This window comes from Heterodontus francisci, chromosome 3 (assembly GCF_036365525.1).
Source record: "Heterodontus francisci isolate sHetFra1 chromosome 3, sHetFra1.hap1, whole genome shotgun sequence".
Classification (NCBI taxonomy): Eukaryota; Metazoa; Chordata; class Chondrichthyes; order Heterodontiformes; family Heterodontidae; genus Heterodontus; species Heterodontus francisci.
This window is the reverse complement of record NC_090373.1, coordinates 201,434,770-201,460,771: the sequence shown is the minus strand read 5'-3', so window position 1 is coordinate 201,460,771 and position 26,002 is coordinate 201,434,770. Positions and strand designations below refer to the sequence as shown.

At 45.4% G+C, this 26,002-nt stretch overlaps 1 protein-coding gene across 1 annotated transcript in view; it reads left to right on the top strand.

Moving 5' to 3' along the window:
- Positions 1–26,002, top strand: part of LOC137367179 (dynein axonemal heavy chain 8-like) — a 2,062,041-nt gene that overhangs the window by 925,803 nt on the left and 1,110,236 nt on the right. Inside the window, exons 59-61 of the mRNA XM_068028615.1 lie at positions 3,691–3,828; positions 13,839–14,079; positions 16,738–16,937. Of these exons, the coding sequence (XP_067884716.1) occupies positions 3,691–3,828; positions 13,839–14,079; positions 16,738–16,937 (579 nt within the window). The remainder of the gene's footprint in view (positions 1–3,690; positions 3,829–13,838; positions 14,080–16,737; positions 16,938–26,002) is intronic.

Below are 26,002 nucleotides of genomic sequence, written 5' to 3'. Positions count from 1 at the left end.
CTGAGTTAGCGGCGCTTGAGATGGCTTGGCCATGTGAGCCGCATGGAAGATGGCAGGATCCCCAAAGACACGTTGTACAGCGAGCTCGCCACTGGTATCAGACCCACCGACCGTCCATGTCTCCGCTTTAAAGACGTCTGCAAACGCGACATGAAGTCCTGTGACTTGATCACAATTCGTGGGAGTCAGTTGCCAGCGTTCGCCAGAGCTGGCGGGCAGCCATAAAGGCGGGGCTAAAGTGTGGCGAGTCGAAGAGACTTAGCAGTTGGCAGGAAAAAAGACAGAAGCGCAAAGGGAGAGCCAACTGTGTAACAGCCCCGCTGCAGCACCTGTGGAAGAGCCTGTCACTCTAGAATTGGCCTTTATAGCCACTCCAGGCGCTGCACCACACACCACTGACCACCTCCAGGCGCTTATCCATTGTCTCTCGAGATAAGGAGGCCTGAGAGAGAAAGAGAGAGGGGTTGGAATGCTGTCTCTTACACATTCAGTGACTCTCAATGTCTTTTGATCATCACATTGTTCAGTAAACGTTCAAATAATAATGTTCCATGTGACTAAATTAATATGTCTCATTTTGGCAGCTGTGGTTTCCGTCACAGTGGGATGTGGGCATTGCTGACTAGGCCAGCATTTATTGTCCACTCCTCATTGCCCTTGAACTGAGTGCCTTTCTAGGCCATTTCAGAGGGCATTTTAAGAGTCAACCACAATGCTGCAGTCTGGAGTCACATGTAGGCCTGACCAGGTAAGGACAACAGATTTCCTTTCCTGAAGGACATTAGTGAACCAGATGGGTTTTTACAATAATTAACGTGGTTTCATTGGATAGCTTTTTTAAAAATTCCATACTTATTAACTGAATTCAAATTTCACCATCTGGCGTGGTGAAATTCAAACCCATGTCCCCAGAGCACTAGCCTGGGCCTCTGGATTACTAAAATAAAAGCAAAATACTGCAGATGCTGGAAATCTGAAACAAAAACAAGAAATGCTGGAATCACTCAGCAGGTCTGGCAGCATCTGTGGAAAGAGAAGCAGAGTTAACGTTTTGGGTCAGTGACCCTTCTTCGGAAGTTCCGAAGAAGGGTCACTGACCCGAAACGTTAACTCTGCTTCTCTTTCCACAGATGCTGCCAGACCTGCTGAGTGATTCCAGCATTTCTTGTTTTTGCCTCTGGATTATTAGTCCAGTGACATTACCACGACACCACCACCTCCCCACTGATGGAGGTTGTGCTTGTAAGGTGAAACAGTACTTGGTTTGAGCTCTGCTGTGGCTGTGCTTGGCTCACTGATGGTCAGGGTGATGGTCTAATTGTCTCTATGTCTCCAGCTGTGGGAGTCATAAGATGAGATCATTCAAAGTAGCCTTGGAAAGCAGAAGCCTCTGCATGTGCTCAAGCTTCCCAATCAGCTCAGCCTTCAGCATGCTGTCAGACGGGCAATCCACCCCCTTAATTAATGTATTGCACTCTCTAATCACCATCTCCACCATGGATTTCGATTTTGCCATGTCCAACTTGCTCATCGGTAGTGACCCTGACAATGTCCATTGCTCCCTCCACCATGACAGCGATAATGTGCAGGTGTGGAACCCCTCCTCCTCTCTGGGCCTTCTCTTAGGCATTATGAGCCTGTTCTCCTGAAAGGACGTAAGAGAGTGTGATAAGGCACTGCTGGCCCTTATGGCCATTGAATCCTTAGAAGCTGCATGCTTCAGTGCTGGCAAGTCCTCAGCAACACTATGGCTCTGAGCCATTCTGAGGAGTCATCAAGTACCCTGGGCACATACTTCTTCTATGTTCAGGAGCAGCATAAGGCCACAGGCTCCTCATCTGGTGGGTCTGCTAGAGGGTGAATACTCAGAGGCCTGTCCTGAGGGTTTGGTGTTGCACTCACCTTGCCAGAGTGAATAACGTCTGTTTATGTTTCGAGATACAGCACTGAAACAGGCCTTTCGGCCCACCGAGTCTGTGCCAACCATCAACCACCCATTTATACTAATCCTACACTAATCCCATATTCCTACCACATCCCCACCTGTCCCTATATTTCCCTACCACCTACCTATGCTAGGGGCAATTTACAATGGCCAATTTACCTACCAACCTGCAAGTCTTTTGGCTTGTGGGAGGAAACCGGAGCACCCGGAGGAAACCCACGCAGACACAGGGAGAACTTGCAAACTCCACACAGGCAGTACCCAGAATTGAACCCGGGTCACTGGAGCTGTGAGGCTGCAGTGCTAACCACTGCGCCACTGTGCCGCCCCATGTCATTGAACCCTTTCCTACACTGAACCCAGTTTCTGCACACCACACTCCTGAAACATGCTATCCACAAAGCTCTCAGCCTCGTGGATCCACCACAGTGACACCAGCTGTTGCTCATCTAACTGACAAAACTTCCACACGGCTCAGGACACGAGAAATGACCTGGAAATCCCACGTGGCACAGGCTATGCATTTGTTGGGGCTGAGGTGTACTGCCATGTCTCTCTTTATTATTCTACTATCTAAAACTTACTGGAAATAAACTTAAGATTTGTCCCTGATCTGGACAAAAAACCACTCACCAGCTACTCACCAATCAGACATTTCTCATGCTGATGTCACTTTAGGTGTTTTTATCTCTTTCACCGATGCTCACATTCCCTTAAATCTGGGCTATCTGATTCTTAAACTATCAATTGCTGAATACAATAAACACACAAAAAATGGATACTTATCCTCTATACCTGCTCTAAAATCCCATGGGTTCTGCTGCCCTTCTCTCTGTGTTGATTGTGATGTTTCTGAAGTTACTATTTTGATTTCTCCTGTGTTTGATTTGGTCTGCTCACATTCCTTTATCTCTAGCCTCTGACCTCTTGGTGTGATTTTCGAAGCTCTGGTCTTCTCCAACCCCTTTATATCACAAACAAGGATGCCCTCAAGATAGTCCTGCTGTAAGTTGTGAACTTGCTGCAGCTGTAAAGTAAGGGCAAAAGTCTGTCTTCTTACTCTTTGATAGTCACTGGTGATGGAGGAAAGAGACAGAAAGAAAGATAGAGAGACTCCCACCTTCCATGCCCACATCCAACCAGAACTTTCTTGAGGTCTCCATATCACCATGTCCTCTGATCTGCAGATGCACACATCTGATCACTGCAATAACATCATGGAATCTTGTCATTATTTTGCGCCACTTTAACCCTCTCCAGTCACTGGGGCTTTGAAGGTAGTGCACTGTGCACATCAGCAACCAAATCCAGTTATATGGTGTTAGTGCGGCCGAACGTCTGGATGTCAGCTATTGAGTGATCATGGTGGCTCTCTGCAAGGGGGCTGCACTGCAGGTGGGCCTGGAACTTTCACTTTATCCAAGGATGTCTGCTGATGCTGCAAACCTACCTTTAACATCCATTTTCCTGCTATTGTGATTTGAGAACAGTTGACAATCCATTTGATCATTCATGTAGCTGAAGTACATTTGGGGTAGACCAGTTATCTTGACCTGTGGAAGGGATTTGACTAAAAGAAATTGGACAGCATGCAAAGAATAAGTGAATTCATTTCAAACTGAATTATAGAACTGGATTAATTCCATTACCTAATTGTTCATAGATGCAAGCAGCTGAGGAAAGGACAGAATGTTGACTTTTTGCTTTACTATTAATTGCTGATACTGTTGTTGTTTTCTCTCCAGGAAGGAATTGGGGCTGCTGCAGAAATTGTATAGTCTGTATGATGCAGTGATGAATAATATTAATAGTTACTATGACGTGCTGTGGACTGAGCTGGACATTGAGAAGATTAATGCTGAGCTCTTGGAATTTCAGAACAGGTAACTGAACTGGCCTGGCTTAGCTCCGATTTTCTATGTTTATACAACTAACATCACTGGATTAGGCATAGTTTTATTGCACTTTCAATTATTTCAATATTCAATAATTTTAAGCACTTTCTGAAATGTATAACAATGCAATGAGCATGTAGGTCTTTCCACCTAAGTTACACCAGTAAGGTGAGGTGAGAGTGACTGCCCTTGACATAAAGGCAGCAGATGATTGAATGTGCCATCAAAGAGTCCTAACAAAATTGAAATCAATGGTAAACAGGGGAAACCCTCCACTGGTTCAAGTCATACCTAGCACAAAGGAAGATAAATGTGTTTGTTGAAGGCCTAACATCCCAGCACCAGGACATCTTTTTTTAATTCTTTCGGGGGCATGTGAGCATCACTGGCAGGCCAGTATTTTATTGACCATCCCTAATTGCCCTTGAGAAGGTGGTGGTGAACTGCTGCAATCCTTGAGACATAGGTACACCCACCGTGCTGTTAGGAAGAGAGTTGCATGATTTTGAACCAGCAACAGTGAAGGAACGGCGATATAGTTCCAAGTCAGGATGGTGCATGACTTGGAGGGGAACTTGCAAGTGGTGGTGTTCCCATGCATTTGCTTCCCTTATCCTTCTAAGTAGCATAAGTCGCAGCTTTGGAAGGTGCTGTCAAAGGAGCCTTGGTGAGTTGCTGCATTGCAACTTGTATATGGGACACACTGCTGCCACTGTGTGTTGGTGGTGGAGGGAGTGAATGTTGAAGTTGGTGGATGGGTACCAATCAAGCAGGCTGCTTTGTCCTGGATGGTGTTGAGTTTCGTAAGTGTTATTGGAGCTGCAGAAAGGAAGGATAACTCAGGAGTTATTATTAGAGATGTTGGGAATCATGTGGGTAAGAAAGCTAGCATAAAGGCACCTTACCTGAATGTTCGTAGCATTCGTAACAAGGTTGATGAGTTAACGACACAAATCATCGCGAATAAATATGATTTGGTAGCCATTACGGAGACATGGTTACAGGTTGGTCACGACTGGGAGTTAAATATCCAGGGGTACCAGACTATTCGGAAGGACAGGCAGGAAGGTAAGGGAGGTGGTGTAGCTCTGATATTCAAGGACGACATCAGGGCGGTGCTGAGAGATGATATAGGTTCAATGGAGAATGAGGTTGAATCCATTTGGGTGGAAATTAGAAACTCTAAGAAGAAAAAGTCATTGATAGGCATAGTCTATAGGCCACCAAATAATAACATCACATTGGGGCGGGCAATAAACAAAGAAATAACTAATGCCTGTAAAAATGGTACGGCAATTATCATGGGGGATTTTAATCTACATGTAGATTGGTCGAACCAGCTCAGTCAGGGGAGCCTTGAGGAGGAATTCATTGAGTGTATCCATGATAGTTTTCTTGAACAGTATGTAATGGAACCGACGAGGGAGCAAGCTATCCGAGCTCTAGTCCTGTGTAATGAGACAGGAATAATTAATGACCTCATAGTTAGGGATCCTCTTGGAAGGAGTGATCACAGTATGGTTGAATTTAGAATACAGATGGAGAGTGTGAAGATAAAATACAATACCAGGGTCCTGTGCTTGAACAAGGGCGACTACAATAGAATGAGGGAGGACTTGGCTAAAGTGGACTGGAAACAAAGATTTTACGGTGGGACAGTTGACGAGCAGTAGAGGACTTTCAAAGCAATTTTTCAAAGTGCTCAGCAAAAGTATATGCCAGTGAAAAGGAAGGTCTGGAAGAAAAGGGGTAATCTGCCATGGGTGTCTAAGGAAATAAGGAAGGCTATCAAATTGAAAGAAAAGGCATTCAAAGTGGCCAAAAGCAGCATGAAACTAGAAGATTGGGAAAACTTTAAAGGTCAACAGAAAGCTACAAAAAGAGCTATAAAGAAAGGTAAGATAGAACATGAGAAAAAACTAGCACAGTGACGCAGTGGTTAGCACCGCAGCCTCACAGCTCCAGCGACCCGGGTTCAATTCTGGGTACTGCCTGTGTGGAGTTTGCAAGTTCTCCCTGTGTCTGCGTGGGTTTTCTCCGGGTGCTCCGGTTTCCTCCCACAAGCCAAAAGACTTGCAGGTTGGTAGGTAAATTGGCCATTACAAATTGTCCCTAGTATAGGTAGGTGGTAGGGAAATATAAGGACAGGTGGGGGGGATGTGGTAGGAATATGGGATTCGTGTAGGATTAGTATAAATGGGTGGTTGATGGTCGGCACAGACTCGGTGGGCCGAAGGGCCTGTTTCAGTGCTGTATCTCGAAACTAAAAACTCTAAATGTAAAGACAGATAGCAAAAGTTTCTATAAATATATAAAACGAAAAAGAGTGGCTAAAGTAAACGTTGGTCCTTCAGGGGATGAGAAGGGGAATTTAGTTATGGGATATGATGAAATGGCCGAGGCATTGAACAGGTATTTTGTATCGGTCTTCACAGTGGAGGACATTAATAACATGCCAGTAATTGACAAAGAGACGAATGTAGGTGAGGACCTGGAAACAATCATTATTACGGAAGAGGTAGTATTGGGCAAGCTAATGGAGCTAAGGATTGATAAGTCTCCTGGCCCTGATGGAATGCATCCCAGGGTAATAAAAGAGATGGCGGGAGAAATAGCAGGTGCACTGACGGTAATTTTCCAAAATTCGCTGGACTCTGGCGTAGTCCCAGTTGATTGGAAAACAGCAGATGTGACGCCACTGTTTAAAAAGGGAGGTAGACAAAAGATGGGGAATTATAGACCGGTTAGCTTAACCTCTGTAGTGGGGAAGATGCTTGAGTCTATTATCAAGGAAGAAATAGCAGGGCATCTCGATAGAAATTGTCCCGTTGGGCAGACGCAGCATGGGTTCATGAAGGGCAGGTCATGCTTGACAAATCTTTTGGAATTCTATGATGACATTACGAGCAAGGTGGACAATGGGGACCCAGTGGATGTGGTGAACCTAGATTTCCAAAAGGCCTTCAACAAGGTGCCGCACAAGAGGCTGCTGCATAAGATAAGGATGCATGGCGTTAAGGGTAAAGTATTAGCATGGATAGAGGATTGGTTGACTAACAGGAAGCAGAGAGTGGGGATAAATGAGTGCTATTCTGGTTGGCAATCAGTCACTAGTGGTGTGCCTCAGGGATCGGTGTTGGGACCGCAATTATTTACAATTTATATAGATGATTTGGAGTTGGGGACTACGTGTAGAGTGTCAAAGTTTGCAGATGACACTAAGATGAGTGGCAGAGCAAAGTGTGCAGATGACTGTGAAACTTTGCAGAGGAACATAGATACATTGAGTGAGTGGGCAAAGGTCTGGCAGATGGAATACAATGTTAATAAATGTGAAGTCATTCATTTCGGTAGGAGTAACAGTAAAAAGGATTATTACTTGAATGGTAAAAAGTTGCAGCATGCTGCTGTGTAGAGGGACCTGGGTGTCCTTGTGCATGAATCGCAGAAGGTTGGTCTGCAGGTACAGCAAGTAATTAGGAAGGCAAATGGAATTTTGTCCTTCATTGCTAAAGGGATTGAGTTTAAAAGCAGAGAGGTTATGTTGCAGCTGTATAAGGTGAGGCCGCACCTGGAGTACTGTGTGCAGTTTTGGTCTCCTTACTTGAGAAAGGATATACTGGCACTGGAGAGGGTGCAGAGGAGGTTCACTAGGTTGATTCCGGAGTTGAGGGGGTTGGCTTATGAGGAGAGACTGAGTAGATTGGGATTATATTCATTGGAATTCAGAAGAATGAGGGGGGATCTTATAGAAACATATAAAATCATGAAGGGAATAGATAAGATACAAGTAGAGAGGATGTTTCCACTGGCAGTTGAAGCTAGGACAAGAGGGCATAGCCTCAAGATTAGAGGGAGCAGATTTAGGACTGAATTAAGAAGGAACTTCTTCACCCAGAGGGTTGTTAATCTATGGAATTCCTTGCCCAGTGAAGTAGTTGACGCTTCTTCAGTAAACGTCTTTAAAGCTAAGGTAGATATCCTTTTGAACAATAAAGGAATTAAGGGATACGGTGGGAGCGCAGGTAAGTGGATCTGAGTCCACGAAAAGATCAGCCATGATCTTATTGAATGGCGGAGCAGGTTCGAGGGGCCGGACGGCCTACTCCTGCTCCTAGTTCTTATGATCTTATGATCCAGGTAAGTGGAGACTATTCCATTCACACTCCTGACTTGTGCCTTGTAGATAGTGGACAGGCATTGGGGAGACAGGAGGTGTGTTACTCGCTGCAGAATTCCCAGCCTGTCAACTGCTTTTCTAGCCACAGTATTTATGTGGCTGGTCCAGTTCAGTTTCTGGTCAATGGTGACCCCCAGGATATTGATAGTGGGGGATTGAGCGATGGTAATGTCATTGAAAGTCAAGGGAAGCTGTTTAGATTCTCTTTTGTTTGATATGGTCATTGTCTGGCACTTGTGAGGCGTAAATGTCAACTTGCCACTTATCAGTCCAAGCCTGGATGTTGTCCAAGTCTTGCTGCATATGGAGATGGGATGCTTCAGTATCTGTGAAGTCGCGAATGGTGCTGAACCTTGTGAAATCATCAGCAAACATCCCCACTTCTGACCTTATGATGGAGGGAAGTTCATTGATCAAGCAGCTGAAGATGGTTGAGCCTAGGACACTATCATGAGGAACTCCTGCAATGATGTCCTGGGACTGAGATGATTGATCTCCAACAACCATAACCATCTTCCTTTGTGATACGTATGACTCCAACCATCGGAGACTTTTCCCACTGATTCCCCATTGACTCCATTTTTGCTAGGCCTCCTTGATGCCATACTCGGTCAAATGCTTCCTAGATGTCAACGGCAGTCACTCTCACCTCTGGAGTTCAGCTCCTTTGTCCATGATTGGACCAAGGCTGTAATGAGGTCAGGAGCTGAGTCGCCCTGGTGGAACCCAAACTGAGTGTTAGTAAGCAGTTATTGCTAAGCAAGTACCGCTTGAGTGCACTGTCAACGACACCTTCCATCATTCCCTCTAATAGGTTTGTCCTGCTGGTGGAACAGGACATACCCAGAGATGGTGATGGTGGTGTCTGGGACATTGTCTGAAAGGTATGATTCCGTGAGTATGACTATGGTAGGCTGTTACTTGACTAGTCTGTGTGACAGCTCTCACAATTTTGGCACAAGTCCCTTGATGTTAGTAAGGAAGACTTTGCAGGGTCAACAGGGCAGAGTTTGCCGTTGCCGTTATCATTGCAGGAGTTCCTCAGGTCCAACCATCGTCAGCTGCTTCATCGATGATCTTCCCTCCAACATAAGGTTAGAACAGGAAATGTTCACAGATGATTTCACAATGTTCACTACCATTCAAAACTCCTTAGATACTAGCATTCTAATGTCTCCTGATACGTCTAGGATCTTTGATAGAAGTAACGGACACATAAAGTACATTCTATCCAAATACAGGCAGATGCATACAAAGGATATGCAGTTCACTAGATTGTGGCATCCAATGCATTCACTCAGCAGAAATCCACCAGGAGCAATATAAACTATGATAAGGATCCTTGCTCCTCCGACTTCTCCCCTAAAATTGGCCAGGCTCACTTGAATGACAGCCAATATTCCATCCCATGCAAGGTGCACCTATATTACACCAAAGTAGAAAATTTAGCGAGCATGCTTTTTCCCTTTCTACCTATGCCAGGTGCGGCATTGGGCAAAAAAAATGGCGACCTGCATGTGTGGGCCAGGTGCCACCATGCCATCGCGATCTTCCTCACGGCTGCCCATGGTAATGAGCCGGTCGGGCCACCTCTCCCAATCACATGAAGGGGGCGGGCTCTCCAATGCCTGTGTGCAGGCGCTGGCTCCATTTTTAAAGGGCGCCAGCCCTGCCGGCTCATTTGCATTTTTAAAGTAATACCCCCAACGTATTGATTAAAAATCTATTGACCCATTTCCACCCCACAATAACAATTATTCAATATTTGCCCTCTCCCCGCACTCCCAAAACACTTACCTTCAACACTTGACTGCACTAAAAATCATAAGCTCCCCCCTTCTCCACAAGGTGCTTTCCCTAGATGGGAAAATGAATTCATGTGAGTGCCGGCCGCCACTCTTAAGATTGCAGCCTGAAGGTAAGATCACGGTGTATTGTATTAAAATGTATTCATTTACTTAATTTAAATATGTTAATCTGGGTCCCGTCACCCAACGGCAGTGGGGTGTTGCCAAGGAGCCTGGCTGCCACTGGGAAGATCGGGCCCGGCACTCCCGGCATCGGACTCAGTGGTGGGCCGCTGCCGGATCACTCGTCCGCCCCCACCTCCCCTCCGCCATGCAGCCCCATGTCGGCAGCTTAGTAAAATCCTGGCTAACGTTTCAGGTCGCTGACCTTTCAACAGAAATGGTAAAAGTTAGAAATGTAATGTATGGGCGGCACAGTGGTGAGCACCGCAGCCTCACAGCTCCAGGGACCCGGGTTCGATTCTGGGTACTGCCTGTGTGGAGTTTGCAAGTTCTCCCTGTGTCTGCGTGGGTTTTTGTTGGGTGCTCCGGTTTCCTCCCACATCCAAAAGACTTGCAGGTGATAGGTAAATTGGCCCTCGTATAGGTGGGGAATATGGGATTACTGTAGGGTTCGTATAAATGGGTGGTTGTTGGTCGGCACAGACTCGGTGGGCCGAAGGGCCTATTTCAGTGCTGTATCTCTGAATAAAATGTTAAAAAAATAAATCAGTTTTAAGTAAGTGAAAGAGGGGAAGGTAGAAAAAACAAAAAGGGAAGGTCTGTGATATGTAGGAACACAGGAGAGATTAAATGACAAGTGTTAGTGGTGCAAAGCCAAAGGGATTGAGAATGGGACAAGTAAAGAAAAAAAGATGTATCTAGAGTAAGTGTGAATGACAGAATGATGAACATCTGTCATCTGAAAGCAACCAAGGGAAAAACGAGAGTGGAACTGAGACCTCCAAAGCAAAAGGAAACAAAATGGGTGCAAAGATTATGGTCTGAAATTATTAACCTCAATGTTGAGTCCAGAAGGCTGTAAAGTGCCTAATTGAAAGATGAGGTGCAGTTCCTCAAGCTTAAATTGAGCTTAAAATAAAAGCAAACTACTGCAGATGCTGGAAATCTGAAATAAAAACAAGAAATGCTGCAAATACTCAGCAGGACTGGCAGCATCTGTGGAGAGAAAAGCAGAGTTAACGTTTCAGGTCAGTGACGCTTCATCAGAACTGGCAGATATTAGAAATGTAAAAGGTTTTAAGCAAGTAAAGCAGGGGGTGGGGCAAGAGATAACAAAAGAAGTGTTGATAGGACAAGGTCACAGAGAATAACTGACCAGAAGGTCATGGAACAAAGGCAAACGGTATATTAATGGCGTGCTGAGAGACAATGCATTGGTACAGAGAGGGTGTGAATCGACTGTAAAGCACAAAGCACTCCAAGCACAAACATTTTTAAAAACACAGAAACAGTGAATAGGCATGGTAGAAACAAACTAAACAAACTAAAATTACTAAAATAAAATAACAAATAAAAAAGAAAAAAATAACTAAACATAAAAAGGGGGGGTCCATCATGCTCTGAAATGACTGAACTCAATGTTTAGTCCGGCAGGCTGTAGCGTGCCTAATCAGTAACTGAGATGATGTTCCTCGAGCTTGCGTTGATGTTCGCTGAAACACTGCAGGAATCCCAGGGCAGAGATGTGAGCATGAGTGCAGGGGTGGCGGGGGTGTTGAAATGGCCAGCAACCGGAAGCTCAGGGTCATGCTTACGGACTGAGCGGAGGTGTTCTGCAAAGCGGTCACCCAATCTGCGTTTGGTCTCCCCAGTGTAGAGAAGACCACATTGTGAGCAGCGAATATAGTATACTAAATTGAACGAAGTACAAGTAAATTGCTGCTTCACCTGAAAGGAGTGTTTGGAGCCTTGGATGGTGAGGAGAGAGGAGGTAAATGGGCAGGTATTTCACCTCCTGCGATTGCACCCTCTCTATGCTAACGCTTTGTCTTTCAGCACGCCATCAACATATTGTTTGCCTTTGCTCCATGACCTTCTGGTCAGCTATTCTGTGACCTTGTCCTATTTGCACCTTCTCCTTTATCTCTTGCCCCATCCCCGCTTTACTTGCTTAAAACCTTTTACATTTCTAATATCTGCCAGTGCTGATGAAGGGTCACTGACCTGAAACGTTAACTCTGCTTTTCTCTCCACAGATGCTGCGAGACCTGCCGAGTATTTCCAGCATTTCTTGTTTTTACTTAAGTTGAGCTTCATTGGAACATTGCAGTAGCCCTAGGACCAAGAGATCAGCGTGAGAGCAAGGAACATTAAAATGACAGGCGACTGGAAGCTCAGGGTCATGCTTGTCGCCTCTGTTTCTTTCCCCACCAATGCTGCCTGACATGCTTAGTATTTCCAGCATTTTCTGTTTTTATTTCAGATTTCCAGCATCCATAGTATTTTCCTTTTGTCCTCGTAGATAATTATTTGAACCTTGCAATTCTGTCGGGGAAAGTAATGTGCATGGTACTTGCGTCTTGTTAACTTAACATTAGATAGCCCCATATTAGGAACTGCACTTTTCTTGTATTCCATTATCATTCTTTGGTGGGATCATTCCTGAAGATATGGAAATAAAAGTAAGCATGTAAGAACATGAGAACAATCTATATCAATGACTTGGATTAAGGGACAGAATGTATGGTTGCTAAATTTGCTGATGACAAAAAGATAGGTAGGAGAGTAAGCTGTGAAGAGGACAAAAGGAGTCTACAAAAGGATATAGATCGGTTAAGTGAGTGGGCAAAGGTTTGGCAGATGGAGTATAATGTAGGAAAGTGAGAACTTGCCCACTTTGGTTGGAAAAATATAAAAGCAACTTATTATTTAAATGGATAGAGATTGCAGAACTCTGAGATGCAGAGGGATCTGAGTGTCCTAGTGCACAAAACACAAAAAATTCGTAATAAAGACAAAAAATGCTGGAAATACTCAGCAGGTCTGGCAACATCTGTGCAGAGAGAAGCAGAGTTAACGTTTCAGGTCAGAGACCCTTCTTCAGAATCAGGTCTCTGACCTGAAACGTTAACTCTGCTTCTCTCTGCACAGATGCTGCCAGACCTGCTGAGTATTTCCAGCATTTCTTGTTTTTATTTCAGATTTCCAGCATCTGCAGTATTTTGCTTTTACAAAAAATTAGTATGCAGGTACAGCAAGTGATAATGAAGGCAAATGCAATATTGTCATTTACTTCTTCACTTCCCCTCCCAATGTATTCTATTTTGCCTTGTTCTCGCCTGAAGAATTCACTTGAAATGCATCATACACCCTTTTTTTTGTTACATCATAATCCCTATCACCTGCATCATCCAAGATCCTGGAAATCTGAAATTAAAAACACAAAATGCTCGAAATACTCAATTGGTCAGGTAGCATCTGTGGATGGAGAAACAGAATTAATGCTTCATTTCCGGCAAAGGGTGATCAACATGAAACTAAGTAGTCCCAGAACATAATCCTGTGGGTCACTCATGCCTACTTCCAACCTCTGAAACGCTGCTTCGGTCCAACTCTCTGTTTGTCACCTTCTAATCACCTTTTAATCTGATTTGCTACCCTCCCCCTAATTTGTTGCTTTCTGAAAGTTCATGGACCCCCCCCTTTCACTGCATTTTCCTCAGGCACCATATCTATCACCTCATCAAAGAACTCAAGCGTTTGTCAAGCACAATCTTTGTTTCTGAAAAATGTGCTTGCTACCTCTTCCAAATCTTTAATTAAAGATTCCAAAATGTTTCTACCATAAATATTAAACTAATTGATCTTCAATTATCTGAGTTAGCTTTGTCTCTTTTTGATCTCAGCACACATACATTCTTCATAGAATCTTGATAAATGTTAAATGAATCATGTTGAATGATTTTTAAGAATATATTGTGGTGTTAACTGTGACATATTACATGTTAGCTTTCTGTGGTAGATTCATTTTAATTAGGTGATTCATTCCTCTATCTGACCATTTCTAGGTGTCGTAGGTTGCCGAAAGGCTTGAAGGAATGGCAGGCGTTTCTGGATCTGAAGAAGAAAATAGATGATTTCAGTGAATCATGTCCTCTCCTGGAAATGATGTCCAACAAGTCAATGAAAACAAGACATTGGGAACAGATATCTGAAGTAACAGGGCATAAATTTAATGTGACATCAGAAACATTCTCTCTGAAAAATGTTATGGATGCGCCACTGCTTCAATTTAAGGATGATATTGAGGTATATTGAGTCATTAATCAATATTAGCCAAAACTCACAGGAGGAGAAATTAGTTTTGAGCGATGGCACAACATGTGCAATAGCGAATCAGGGACCAGTTTTACACTCCCCTCAATTTTCCTTTCCATTGACTTCCACCTGACACCCATGTCACCTCAAGATTTTGCAGCTTCATTCATTCCATCTCTACATATATTTTAGAACATAGACATAGACATAGAACAGCACAGTACAGGCCCTTGGGCCCACGATGTTGTGCCGAACCTTTAACCTACTCTAAGATCAAACTAACTACCTACCCTTCATTTTACTATCGTCCATGTACCTATTTTGGAATTATTGTCTGACCGAATATCCAACACTGTTTTCGCAGCCTGTTCCAAATCCGTGCTGTCTCTGTTTCTGCTCCTCCTTCAGGATTCGTTTCTTTAAGTTCATTTTGAGAGTATGGATTGGATGCATTCGGTGACTATTGTGGATACAACTCCTAGTTTTGGACTCCCCCCACATGTGGAAACATCTTACTTATGTTAACCCTATTCAACCCATTTATAATTTTGAAGACCTCTATCAGGTCTCCTCTCAGTCTTTTCGAGAAACGAATCCCAGCCTGTTTCGTCTGTAATTCAAGATGCTTATTTTTTTCTCTGTAACAAACATTACTTTGGGTTGAAATTCGGGTACAGCCTTTTCTAATACTGGGCCTTTGGCGTCATTTCAATGCAGCTGGCAAGGTGTGAACAGCCAGCCAACAAAGAGGAAATCAATACCATCAGTTAAGTGAAGTCAGGAGTTAAGTAGCTCGGTGGCAATATCAGAGGCAGGAGGAAGCATCGGAGACCGGGGTGGATGAACCGGTGACCCACAGAGAGGAGGAATTTTGGGCGGGTTTGGGTCGAGTAGGAGGTTAAAGTTTTAAAAACCTGAATCCCACCCCAAACCTGCCTCCAAAACGCTCACTTACGGTTTTAACGGAGGCATGATGGTGGGCAAGCCATTAACCCGCTTCAAGGAGCTGGATAATTACATAATCGGGACATCGTTAAAATATTTTAATAAAACTGTTGCCTGAAAGAGCCATCAATTCTCACCCTGAAATGCGCGTGATGTCGGAACAGATGGAGATCCAGTACCATCTATGATTAGTAACACCCACCTTAAACCTAAAAAATGTGTTCCCAATCCAACAATCTGCTCTCATCTTCAGGGAAGGATTAAGGAACATGTTATTAACATTGTAGGAATGAGTTAAGGATCAGAGATACCTTGCTGTTCTGATGAGGTCATTAAACGTTTTGCATTACTGCTGAGGAGTCGTGGATGCCTGCCATTGCTATCTTCTGTATTGCGTTCATATTCTGCTTGAGTTTGGGTGCGGGAGGGTGATGGTCTTCTGCCCCAAATCCTTGGATCCCCCTAGATTTTATCTCTGCAGCAGAAAAGTTCATGCCGCTGTCTGAAATTACTCGCTCTTCTTTTTGGCCTCCCTCTCCATTGCTGGTGATCTCAAGTGCATTTTTTCTCGTTTTGCAAGATAGTTGCAGTAAGGAAATCTATTGTGACCCGATTACAACTGTAAGATCTTTTGTTGGGAAAGATATTTTGGATCACAGCAGCCACAGATACTCAGATACAATAGCAAAACAAATAAGAAATGTGTTTCAAGAAATAGCTTGAAAACCATGCCTATTTACAGGGTTCTAAAAATATTATAATGAGGCTGCAAGCCTCATTGTTATGACCCATTTGAAACTGTGCACAGCTGGGTTTCCTGGATCTCAGGAAAACTGGCACCTAAACCCAGGGGCAAACTGGCAAATCCATACCAGCTGGATTCAGCGTGTTTGCCTGGGAAACACCCCCTAGCCCCATCTCTGCGATTGTGCACCTCTTCCATACTTCAGTCATGCTCCCGACCTTCCCTACCAGCTCTGTCCTTCCCCGCCGACCCCAGGGCCTCTAATCCCTTCTACCAAACCTTCGATCCACCCTCCCCACAAACCCCTGATCCGACCGCTCCCCACCCCTTGGAGGATCAACACCCCCCATCCGCCGCCTTCACCTCAACCCAGGATTAACATCCTCCCCACCACTGCCTTCCCTCTCAGAACGTATTCCCCCCCCAGCCCGAGATCAACCACCCACCTCCGGATTGGCCTGCACCAGGTCGCACCAACGCCCCCTCCCCGCCAAGGGAGCGAACCTACCGTCTTCTGCGGCTTTCACCTGCTCCCCGTTGGATCAGACGCCAAGCCTGCCAAAAAAGCTGGCATCCAGGGAGGGAACCGTTCAGTGGCATCACGCGATTGTGTGAGGGGTAGCCCCGACTTCCAGGTTCTCTGCACCTTACCGATCGCACCCCTCCGCCCAGCAAGTCAGTTAACCTAAAATCCAGCCCGTGTTCTTTGTTCCGCCCAGCTCCACATTCAGGTAATTCAAACAACTTACCTTGTGGATAGCAGGTCATCTCAAAGTCTGGTTTTACTGATTAGGGCTAAAATTTGCATGGCTAGGGGTAAAAAACACTGGAGTGAGACTAATAGGACAGCTTTTTCAATGAGCTGACCAAGCATGAAACTCCTCCACTATGCTAAATCAATCTATGATCACTCAAAAAGATAATAACTGATAGTAACTTTATCTTGTAATGTCTTTCAGGATATCTGCATATCCTCCGTGAAAGAGAAGGACATTGAGGCAAAATTGACTCAGGTGATGCAGACTTGGGTCAGTCAGACCCTGAGTTTCTCTATGTTTAAGAGTCGAGGAGAACTATTACTAAAAGGACTGGAGACAGCTGAAATCATAACAATGATGGAGGATAGTTTAATGATCTTGAACTCTTTACTCAGCAATAGGTAAAACAACAACTGACAATAATTTGTGTTTATATATCATCTAACTTAAAACAGCATATTAATCAGGCAAACTTCGACAACAAGCCAAATGAGTTTTTCGGAACAGTGACATAAAGCTTTTTCAAAGAGGTATGTTGATGTTGCTTACTCCAGAGCCTCTTTCTCCACTGAGTAAAGTCCCACAATTTAAGTGGATTCCCCTGCCTGTCCGTGCCTCCTCTCTGACATTGTCTGCTATCTTCTGCAAAAGTAGCACAATTTTTGAGTGGCTCTGAGGTGAGTGCATTTGATGCACATGGTGCATGCAGTGAGGGCGACAATAATTTATTTTCAACTTTTTTACAAATTATATCTATATTTTCATACTGCGGGGTGAGATTTGCACATGCTTTTTTCTTGATTACATCTGGATTATTAGTCCAGTAACATAATCACTACACTAACGTAATAAAAACAAGAAATGCTGGAACCACTCAGCAGGTCTGGCAGCATCTGTGAAAAGAGAAGCAGAGTTAACGTTTCGGGTCGGTGACCCTTCTTCGGAACTACACTAACGTACCCATTCAAGATGGTCATTGCTTGGCACTTACATGGCATAAATATTAACTGCCACTGTCAGCTCACATCTGCACATTATCCATGAGCTGTTGTCGGCTTGCATGAACTGCTTCATTATAAGAGCTTTTCAGTCGGTGGCCAGCTCCCGTCCGCCCAACGTGAAATCCTGGCCAATGTGTGGTTGCCTCCTAAATTCATGCCCACATCTCCACGTTTGAATCTCTGTAATCAACTTTCTACACTGAGTTTTAAGGTTTTCACAACACTGAAACAACCCTAAACAAAGTCACAAATTACACCTGCTGTGACTAGCTGATTGAAAGTTAGGCTGAATTTTATAGTCCTGTAGAAGGCAGGATTTTTGGTGGGGAGGGCCAAAGAATCTGCGGCACTTTCACCCCGACATTATGGCATGATAATTTAAATCTGTTACATACATTTGGACGTCATTGGTCGCAATCCGACCACGCGTTCGGAATTTTGTGCTTGATGTGCGGCTCTCACGTGTCTTCAGTTTTGCATCTGTGAAAAGCTAGCGCCACCCCGGTGAGAAGAGGATAGGTAACTTTACTGTTGTTATCTAGGTAAAGTGGATTTTGAAGAGGACATAGCCGCTAAATTCAATCTGCAAGTCCATTGTGTGTGTTTGGGGGGTGTGGGTGGAAACTCAGCAAGTGGATTTTTTGTGGGGGGGAGCTCTGCAAGTGGATTGTGTGTGTAGGGAGAAACTCTGCAAGTGGTTTGCGTGTGAAGTGGGCGGAGGGAGCTCTGCAAGCGTACGGGTGGTTTTTGTCAGGGGGGCAGTACAGGGTATTTAAATGTTGCTGGTACGGTCATGATGGCTCACACTTGTTGAAAAATTATGAGACCAACATTAATCCATACAAAAATAGGTGGGAAGGCATGTTGTGATGAGGATACAAAGGCTAAAACTTGGCAGATGGTGTTCAATGTGGGAAAGTGTGAGGTCATCCACTTTGGTAGGAAGAATAAAAAGGCAGATTATTATTTAGATGGAGAAAGACTACAAAATACAGCAGTACAGAGGGATCTGGGTGTTCTTGTGCATGAAACACAAAAGGTTAGCATGCAGGTGCAGCAAGTAATTAGGACGGCAAATGGAATTTTGGCCTTTATTGCTAGGGGGTGAGAGATTAAAAATAGGGAAGTCCTGTTACCTGGAGTACTGTGTACAGTTTTGGTCCCCGTATTGAAAGAAGGATATACGAGCATTGGAGGCAGTTCAGAAAAGGTTCACTAGGCTGATTCCTGGAATGAAGGGGCAGTCTTATCAAGAACGGCTAAACAGGTTAGACCTTTATTCATTGAAGTTTAGAAGAATGAGAGGTGATCTTAGAGAAGCATATAAGATTTTAAGGGGGCTTGACAGGGCAGATGTTGAGAAGATGTTTCCACTGGTGGGGGAATCTCGAACTAGGGGACGTGATCACAGAATAAGGGGGTCACACATTTAAAACTGAGATGGGAAGGAATTTCTTCTCTCAGATGGTGGTGAATCTCTGGAATTCTCTGCCTCAGAGAGTTGTGGAGGCTAGGCCACTAAATGTCTTTAGGGAGGAGGTAGATAGATTTTTGAAATCTCGGGGAATCGAGGGTTATGTGGAGCAGGCCCGAAAGAGAAGTTGAGGACTGGGACAGATCAGCCATGATCCTATTGAATGGTGGGGCAGGCTTGAGGGGCTGAATGGCCTACTCCTGCTCCTATTTCTTATGTTCTTATATCATAGAGCTAATGCAGGCATCCTGTAGAACCAAAATTAACACAAACCTTTGCCCAGATAAGTGTACCTTATTTTTTGAAGAAAGCGAAAGCTCTAAGGAGGAGAGAGATGGGTATGATTCATCCTGTTTTCCTGGATCTCCTTGCTGTGCTGAGGCAACTCCACCAGAGGAGGGCCCAAAGGCAGCTGTGGCTCAAAAGGAAGCTCCCAGATGTGAGCAGCAGCAGCTGCCAAGGTAAAGAAGAGCACAGGTACGCCAGCAGCTCTATAGGACTCAGCTGGCATTCCTGCAGATGTCTGAACGAAACTGCCAGAGAAGACTGCAGTTGTCACAGACCTTTGCGCACTGCTAAACAATGATTTGCGACCAATTGCTTTTGGTTACCTTATGCCTATGGCCCTCAAAATTACCGTGGCCCTAAACTTTTCCCCATTCAGGTTTGTTGGAACCTTCCTGCTCACCAGAGAAAGATTAGGAGAAGAAAAACTGTAGGCTCCTCGTCATTCTCTTGCCCTGCCACCTCTGATTTGAAGTCATAGTCAAGGTGAGGGTTTGCAGGTCATGACACTTCTGCGGAATGTGGCTGTCCAAGAGGGTCGCCAACCTCTCGATGAATTAAGTCGTGTGCTCATATGCCTGTGACATGGCAGCCGTCATGGCATGGATGAACTCCTCTATCGTCTGATCATGGCTGCGCTTGACCTCTGGCATCTCTGCCAGATGTTACTTCACCACGACATGTAACTCCAGCATGCCCTGTGCTGTCAACACCAGAGGCTCTCATCAGCCTGGGGCTTATCATGGGCCTGGACATGGTTCAGCACCATTCGTGACTCCTCAGATACTGAAGCAGTCCATGTAGAAATGCAGCAAGACCTGGACAATATCCAGGCTTGGGCTGATAAGTGGCAAGTAACATTCGCGCCGCACAAGTGCCAGGCAATGACCATCTCCAACAAGAGAGAATCTAACCATCTCCCCTTGACATTCAACGGCATTACCATCACTGAATCCCCCACTATCAACATCCTAGGGGCTATCATTGACCAGAAACTGAACTGGAGTAGCCACTTAAATACCGTGGCTGCAAGAGCTGGTCAGAGGCTAGGAATCCTGAGGCGAGTAACTCACCTCCTGACTCCCCAAAGCCTGTCCACCATCTACAAGGCACAAGTCAGGAGTGTGATGGAATATTCTCCACTTGCCTGGATGGGTGCAGCTCCAACAACACTCAAGAAGCTCGACACCATCCAGGACAAAGCAGCCCGCTTGATTGGCACCCCATCTACAAACATTTATTCCCTCCACCACCGATGCACAGTGGCAGCAGTGTGTACCATCTACAAGATGCACTGCAGCAATGCACCAAGGCGCTCCTTAGACAGCACCTTCCAAATCTTCGACCTCTACCAACTAGAAGGACAAGGGCAGCAAATACATGGAACACCACCACCTGCAAGTTCCCCTCCAAGTCACACACCATCCTGACTTGGAACTATATCGCCGTTCCTTCACTGTCGCTGGGTCAAAATCCTGGAACTCCCTTCCTAACAGCACTGTGGGTATACCTACCCCAAATGGACTGCAGCGGTTCAAGAAGGCAGCTCACCACCACCTTCTCAAGGGCAATTAAGGATGGGCAATAAATGCTGGCCTGGCCAGCATCGTCCACATCCCATGAATGAATAAAAAAAAACATGCACAGTCCTCCAACTGCCAGAGGCCTCGGATATCTCAGCCTCAGCCATGATGTCGATGGTCACGTGTGTTATGCTCTCACCAGCTTGTGACCCTGATTCTGATGCCGATCGTTGCCCACTGAGGTGAGAGTATCTGCGCTGGTGGAAGATGCCGGAGAGTCATGAGTCGGTGCATCCTCTAAGTATTCCTCGTCCTCAGAGGTTGTCGTCATTCGATCATTGTCTGGATTAATTTGCTAGCTGTGCCCTGCACGATGCAATGAAAACAATAGACATTTAGGAGTTAGGGCACACATTTCCCAATGATGACAGCATTGAACAAAGAAAGAACAAAGAAAATTACAGCACAGGAACAGGCCCTTCGGCCCTCCAAGCCTGCGCCGATCCAGATCCTCTATCTAAACATGTCGCCTATTTTCTAAGGGTCTGTATCTCTTTGCTTCCTGCCCATTCATGTATCTGTCCGGATACATCTTAAAAGACGCTATCGTGCCCGCGTCTACCACCTCCGCTGGCAACGCGTTCCAGGCACCCACCACCCTCTGCGTAAAGAACTTTCCACGCAAATCCCCCCTAAACCTTTCCCCTCTCACTTTGAACTTGTGACCCCTAGTAATTGAATCCCCCACTCTGGGAAAAAGCTTCTTGCTATCCACCCTGTCTATACCTCTCATGATTTTGTACATCTCAGTCAGGTCCCCCCTCAACCTCCGTCTTTCTAAAGAAAATAATCCTAATCTACTCAACCTCTCTTCATAGCTAGCGCCCTCCATACCAGGCAACATCCTGGTGAACCTCCTCTGCACCCTCTCCAAAGCATCTACATCCTTTTGGTAATGTGGCGACCAGAACTGCACGCAGTATTCCAAATGTGGCCGAACCAAAGTCTTATACAACTGTAACATGACCTGCCAACCCTTGTACTCAATACCCCGTCCGATGAAGGAAAGCATGCGGTATGCCTTCTTGATCACTCTATTGACCTGCGTTGCCACCTTCAGGGAACAATGGACCTGAACACCCAAATCTCTCTGTACATCAATTTTCCCCAGGACTCTTCCATTTACTGTATAGTTCACTCTTGAATTGGATCTTCCAAAATGCATCACCTCGCATTTGCCCTGATTGAACTCCATCTGCCATTTCTCTGCCCAACTCTCCAATCTATCTATATTCTGCTGTATTCTCTGACAGTCCCCTTCACTATCTGCTGCTCCACCAATCTTAGTGTCGTCTGCAAACTTGCTAATCAGACCACCTATACTTTCCTCCAAATCATTTATGTATATCACAAACAACAGTGGTCCCAGCACGGATCCCTGTGGAACACCACTGGTCACACGTCTCCATTTTGAGAAACTCCCTTCCACTGCTACTCTCTGTCTCCTGTTGCCCAGCCAGTTCTTTATCCATCTAGCTAGTACACCCTGGACCCCATGCGACTTCACTTTCTCCATCAGCCTACCATGGGGAACCTTATCAAACGCCTTACTGAAGTCCATGTATATGACATCTACAGCCCTTCCCTCATCAATCAACTTTGTCACTTCCTCAAAAAATTCTATTAAGTTGGTAAGACATGACCTTCCCTGCACAAAACCATGTTGCCTTTCACTGATAAGCCCATTTTCATCCAAATGAGAATAGATCCTATCCCTCAGTATCTTCTCCAGCAGCTTCCCTACCACTGACGTCAGGCTCACCAGTCTATAATTACCTGGATTATCCCTGCTACCCTTCTTAAACAAGGGGACAACATGAGCAATTCTCCAGTCCTCCGGGACCTCACCCGTGTTTAAGGATGCTGCAAAGATATCTGTTAAGGCCCCAGCTATTTCCTCTCTCGCTTCCCTCAGTAACCTGGGATAGATCCCATCCAGACCTGGGGACTTGTCCACCTTAATGCCTTTTAGAATACCCAACACTTCCTCCCTCCTTATGCCGACTTGACCTAGAGTAATCAAACATCTGTCCCTAACCTCAACATCCGTCATGTCCCTCTCCTCGGTGAATACCGATGGCAAAGTACTCGTTTAGAATCTCACCCATTTTCTCTGACTCCACGCATAACTTTCCTCCTTTGTCCTTGAGTGGGCCAATCCTTTCTCTAGTTATCCTCTTGCTCCTTATATATGAATAAAAGGCTTTGGGATTTTCCTTAACCCTGTTTGCTCAAGATATTTCATGACCCCTTTTAGCCCTCTTAATTCCTCGTTTCAGATTGGTCCTCCATTCCCGATATTCTTCCAAAGCTTCGTCTTTCTTCAGCCTCCTAGACCTTATGTATGCTTCCTTTTTCCTCTTAGCTAGTCTCACAATTTCACCTGTCATCCATGGTTCCCTAATATTGCCATTTCTATCCCTCATTTTCACAGGAACATGTCTCTCCTGCACGCTAATCAAACTCTCTTTAAAAGCCTCCCACATATCAAATGTGGATTTACCTTCAAACAGCTGCTCCCAATTTACATTCCCCAGCTCCTGCCGAATTTTGGTATAGTTGGCCTTCCCCCAATTTAGCACTCTTCCTTAAGGACCACTCTCGTCTTTGTCCATGAGTATTCTAAAACTTTCGGAATTGTGATCACTATTCCCAAAGTAGTCCCCTACTGAAACTTCAACCACCTGGCCGGATTCATTCCCCAACACCAGGTCCACTATGGCCCCTTCCCGAGTTGGACTATTTACATACTGCTCCAGAAAACCCTCCTGGATGCTCCTTACAAATTCTGCTCCATCTAGACCTCTGACACGAAGTAAATCCCAGTCAATGTTGGGAAAATTAAAATCTCCTATCACCACCACCCTGTTGCTCCTACATCTTTCCATAATCTGTTTACATATTTGTACCTCTATCTCACGCTCGCTGTTGGGAGGCCTGTAGTGCAGCCCCAACATTGTTACCGCACTCTTCCTATTTCTGAGTTCTGCCCATATTGCCTCACTGCTCGAGTCCTCCATAGTGCCCTTCTTCAGCACAGCTGTGATATCCTCTTTGACCAGTAATGCAACTCCTCCACCCATTTTACCTCCTTCTCTATCCCGCCTGAAGCATCGATATCCTGGGATATTTAGTTGCCAATCATGCCCTTCCCTCAACCAAGTCTCAGTAATAGCAATAACATCATACTCCCAGGTACTAATCCAAGCCCTAAGTTCATCTGCTTTACCTACTACACTTGTTGCATTAAAACAAATGCACGTCAGACCACCAGTCCCTTTGCGTTCATCATCTGCTCCCTGTCTACTCTTTCCCTTAGTCACGCTGACTTCATTATCTAGTTCCTTACAGGCTTTAGTTACTACCTCCTTACTGTCCACTGACCTCCTCATTTGGTTCCCAACGCGTTGCCAGCGGAGGTGGTAGACGCGGGCACGATAGTGTCTTTTAAGATGTATCGAGACAGATACATGAATGGGCAGGAAGCAAAGAGATACAGACCCTTAGAAAATAGGCAACATGTTTAGGTGGAGGATCTGGATCGACGCAGGCTTGGAGGGCCGAAGGACCTGTTCCTGTGCTGTAATTTTCTTTGTTCTTTGTTCTTTGTTAGCAAAAGCACCCCAATGACATTGGTTCCAGTCCGGCCCAGGTGTAGACCGTCCAATTTGTAATAGTCCCACCTCCCCCAGAACCGGTCCCAATGTCCCAAAAATCTGAACCCCTCCCTCCTGCACCATCCCTCAAGCCACGCATTCATCCTGACTATTCTTTCATTTCTGCTCTGACTATCACGTGGCATTGGTAGCAATCCTGAGATTACTACCTCTGATGTCCTACTTTTTAACTTGGCTCCTAACTCCCTAAATTCTGCTTGTAGGACCTCATCCCGTTTTGTACCTATATCATCGGTGCCTCTGTGCACAACGACAACTGGCTGTTCACCCTCCCCTTTCAGAATGTTCTGCAGCCGATCTGAGACATCCCTGACCCGTGCACCTGGGAGGCAACATACCATTCGGGAGTCTCGTTTTCGACCACAGAACCGCCTATCTACTCCCCTTCCAATCGAATCCCCGATGACTATAGCCCTTCCACTCTTTTTCCCGCCCTTCCGAACAGCAGAGCCAGCCATGGTGCCGTGAACCTGGCTACTGCTGCCTTCCCATGGTGAGCCATCTCCCTCAACAGTATCCAAAATGGTATACCTGTTTTGGAGGGAGATGACCGCAGGGGACACCTGCGCTGCCTTCCTGCTCTTTCTCTGCCTTTTGGTCACCCATTCCCTTTCTCCCTCAGCAATCCTAATCTGCGGTGTGACCAATTCACTAAACGTGCTATCCACGACCTCCTCAGCATCGCGGATGCTCCAAAGTGACTCCATCCGCAGCTCCAGAGCTGTCATGCGGTCTAACAAGATCTGCAGCTGGACACACTTCCAGCACGTGAAGGAGTCAGGGACATCAGCCGTGTCCCTGAGCTCCCACATTGAGCAAGAGGAGCATAACACGGGTCTGAGATCTCCTGCCATTTTTAATCTTAAGCTTAACTTCGTCTGCACTTAGATAAATGAAAAAGGAACGAAAAGTTTTTACCAATCACACGCAAAAAAAATAAATAGAAGAAGCCTTACCTTATCTGCACACCACCGAGTCCTTTTTTTTTGGTTAGAGGAGGAGGGCGGGTGGGAAACACTACAGGTGTAGTGTCTCGGGTTCAGCTGCTGCCCAAATATATAGGACTTACTTCCCCAGCTGCCACCTCGCTCTCCCTGTTGCCGCTGCAAAACGAAACTGCCGAAACAAAAAGGTAAGTTTATATAAGTTGTAAACTCACTTACCCAGCTGCCACCTCGCTCTCCCTGTCGCCGCTGCGACAATAAAACTTAATTTCAAGTCATTCTCTGTTTGGCAATAATCAATCTCTTCATTTGGGACCCAAGCACGACATCAGATACAGAGCATCTTCCTTGGCTCCTGGCGAACTCAAGTGCCTCCTCTTCGGCCTGAGACAAAGGCCACAGGTCGGGCATCCCATCACCAGTCCTGGCCACCTCCCTGCTCTCGTGGACCTTCTCCTGAAAGATCAAGGATGTAGCTATTCTCAAGTTCCAAGCTTCTCCA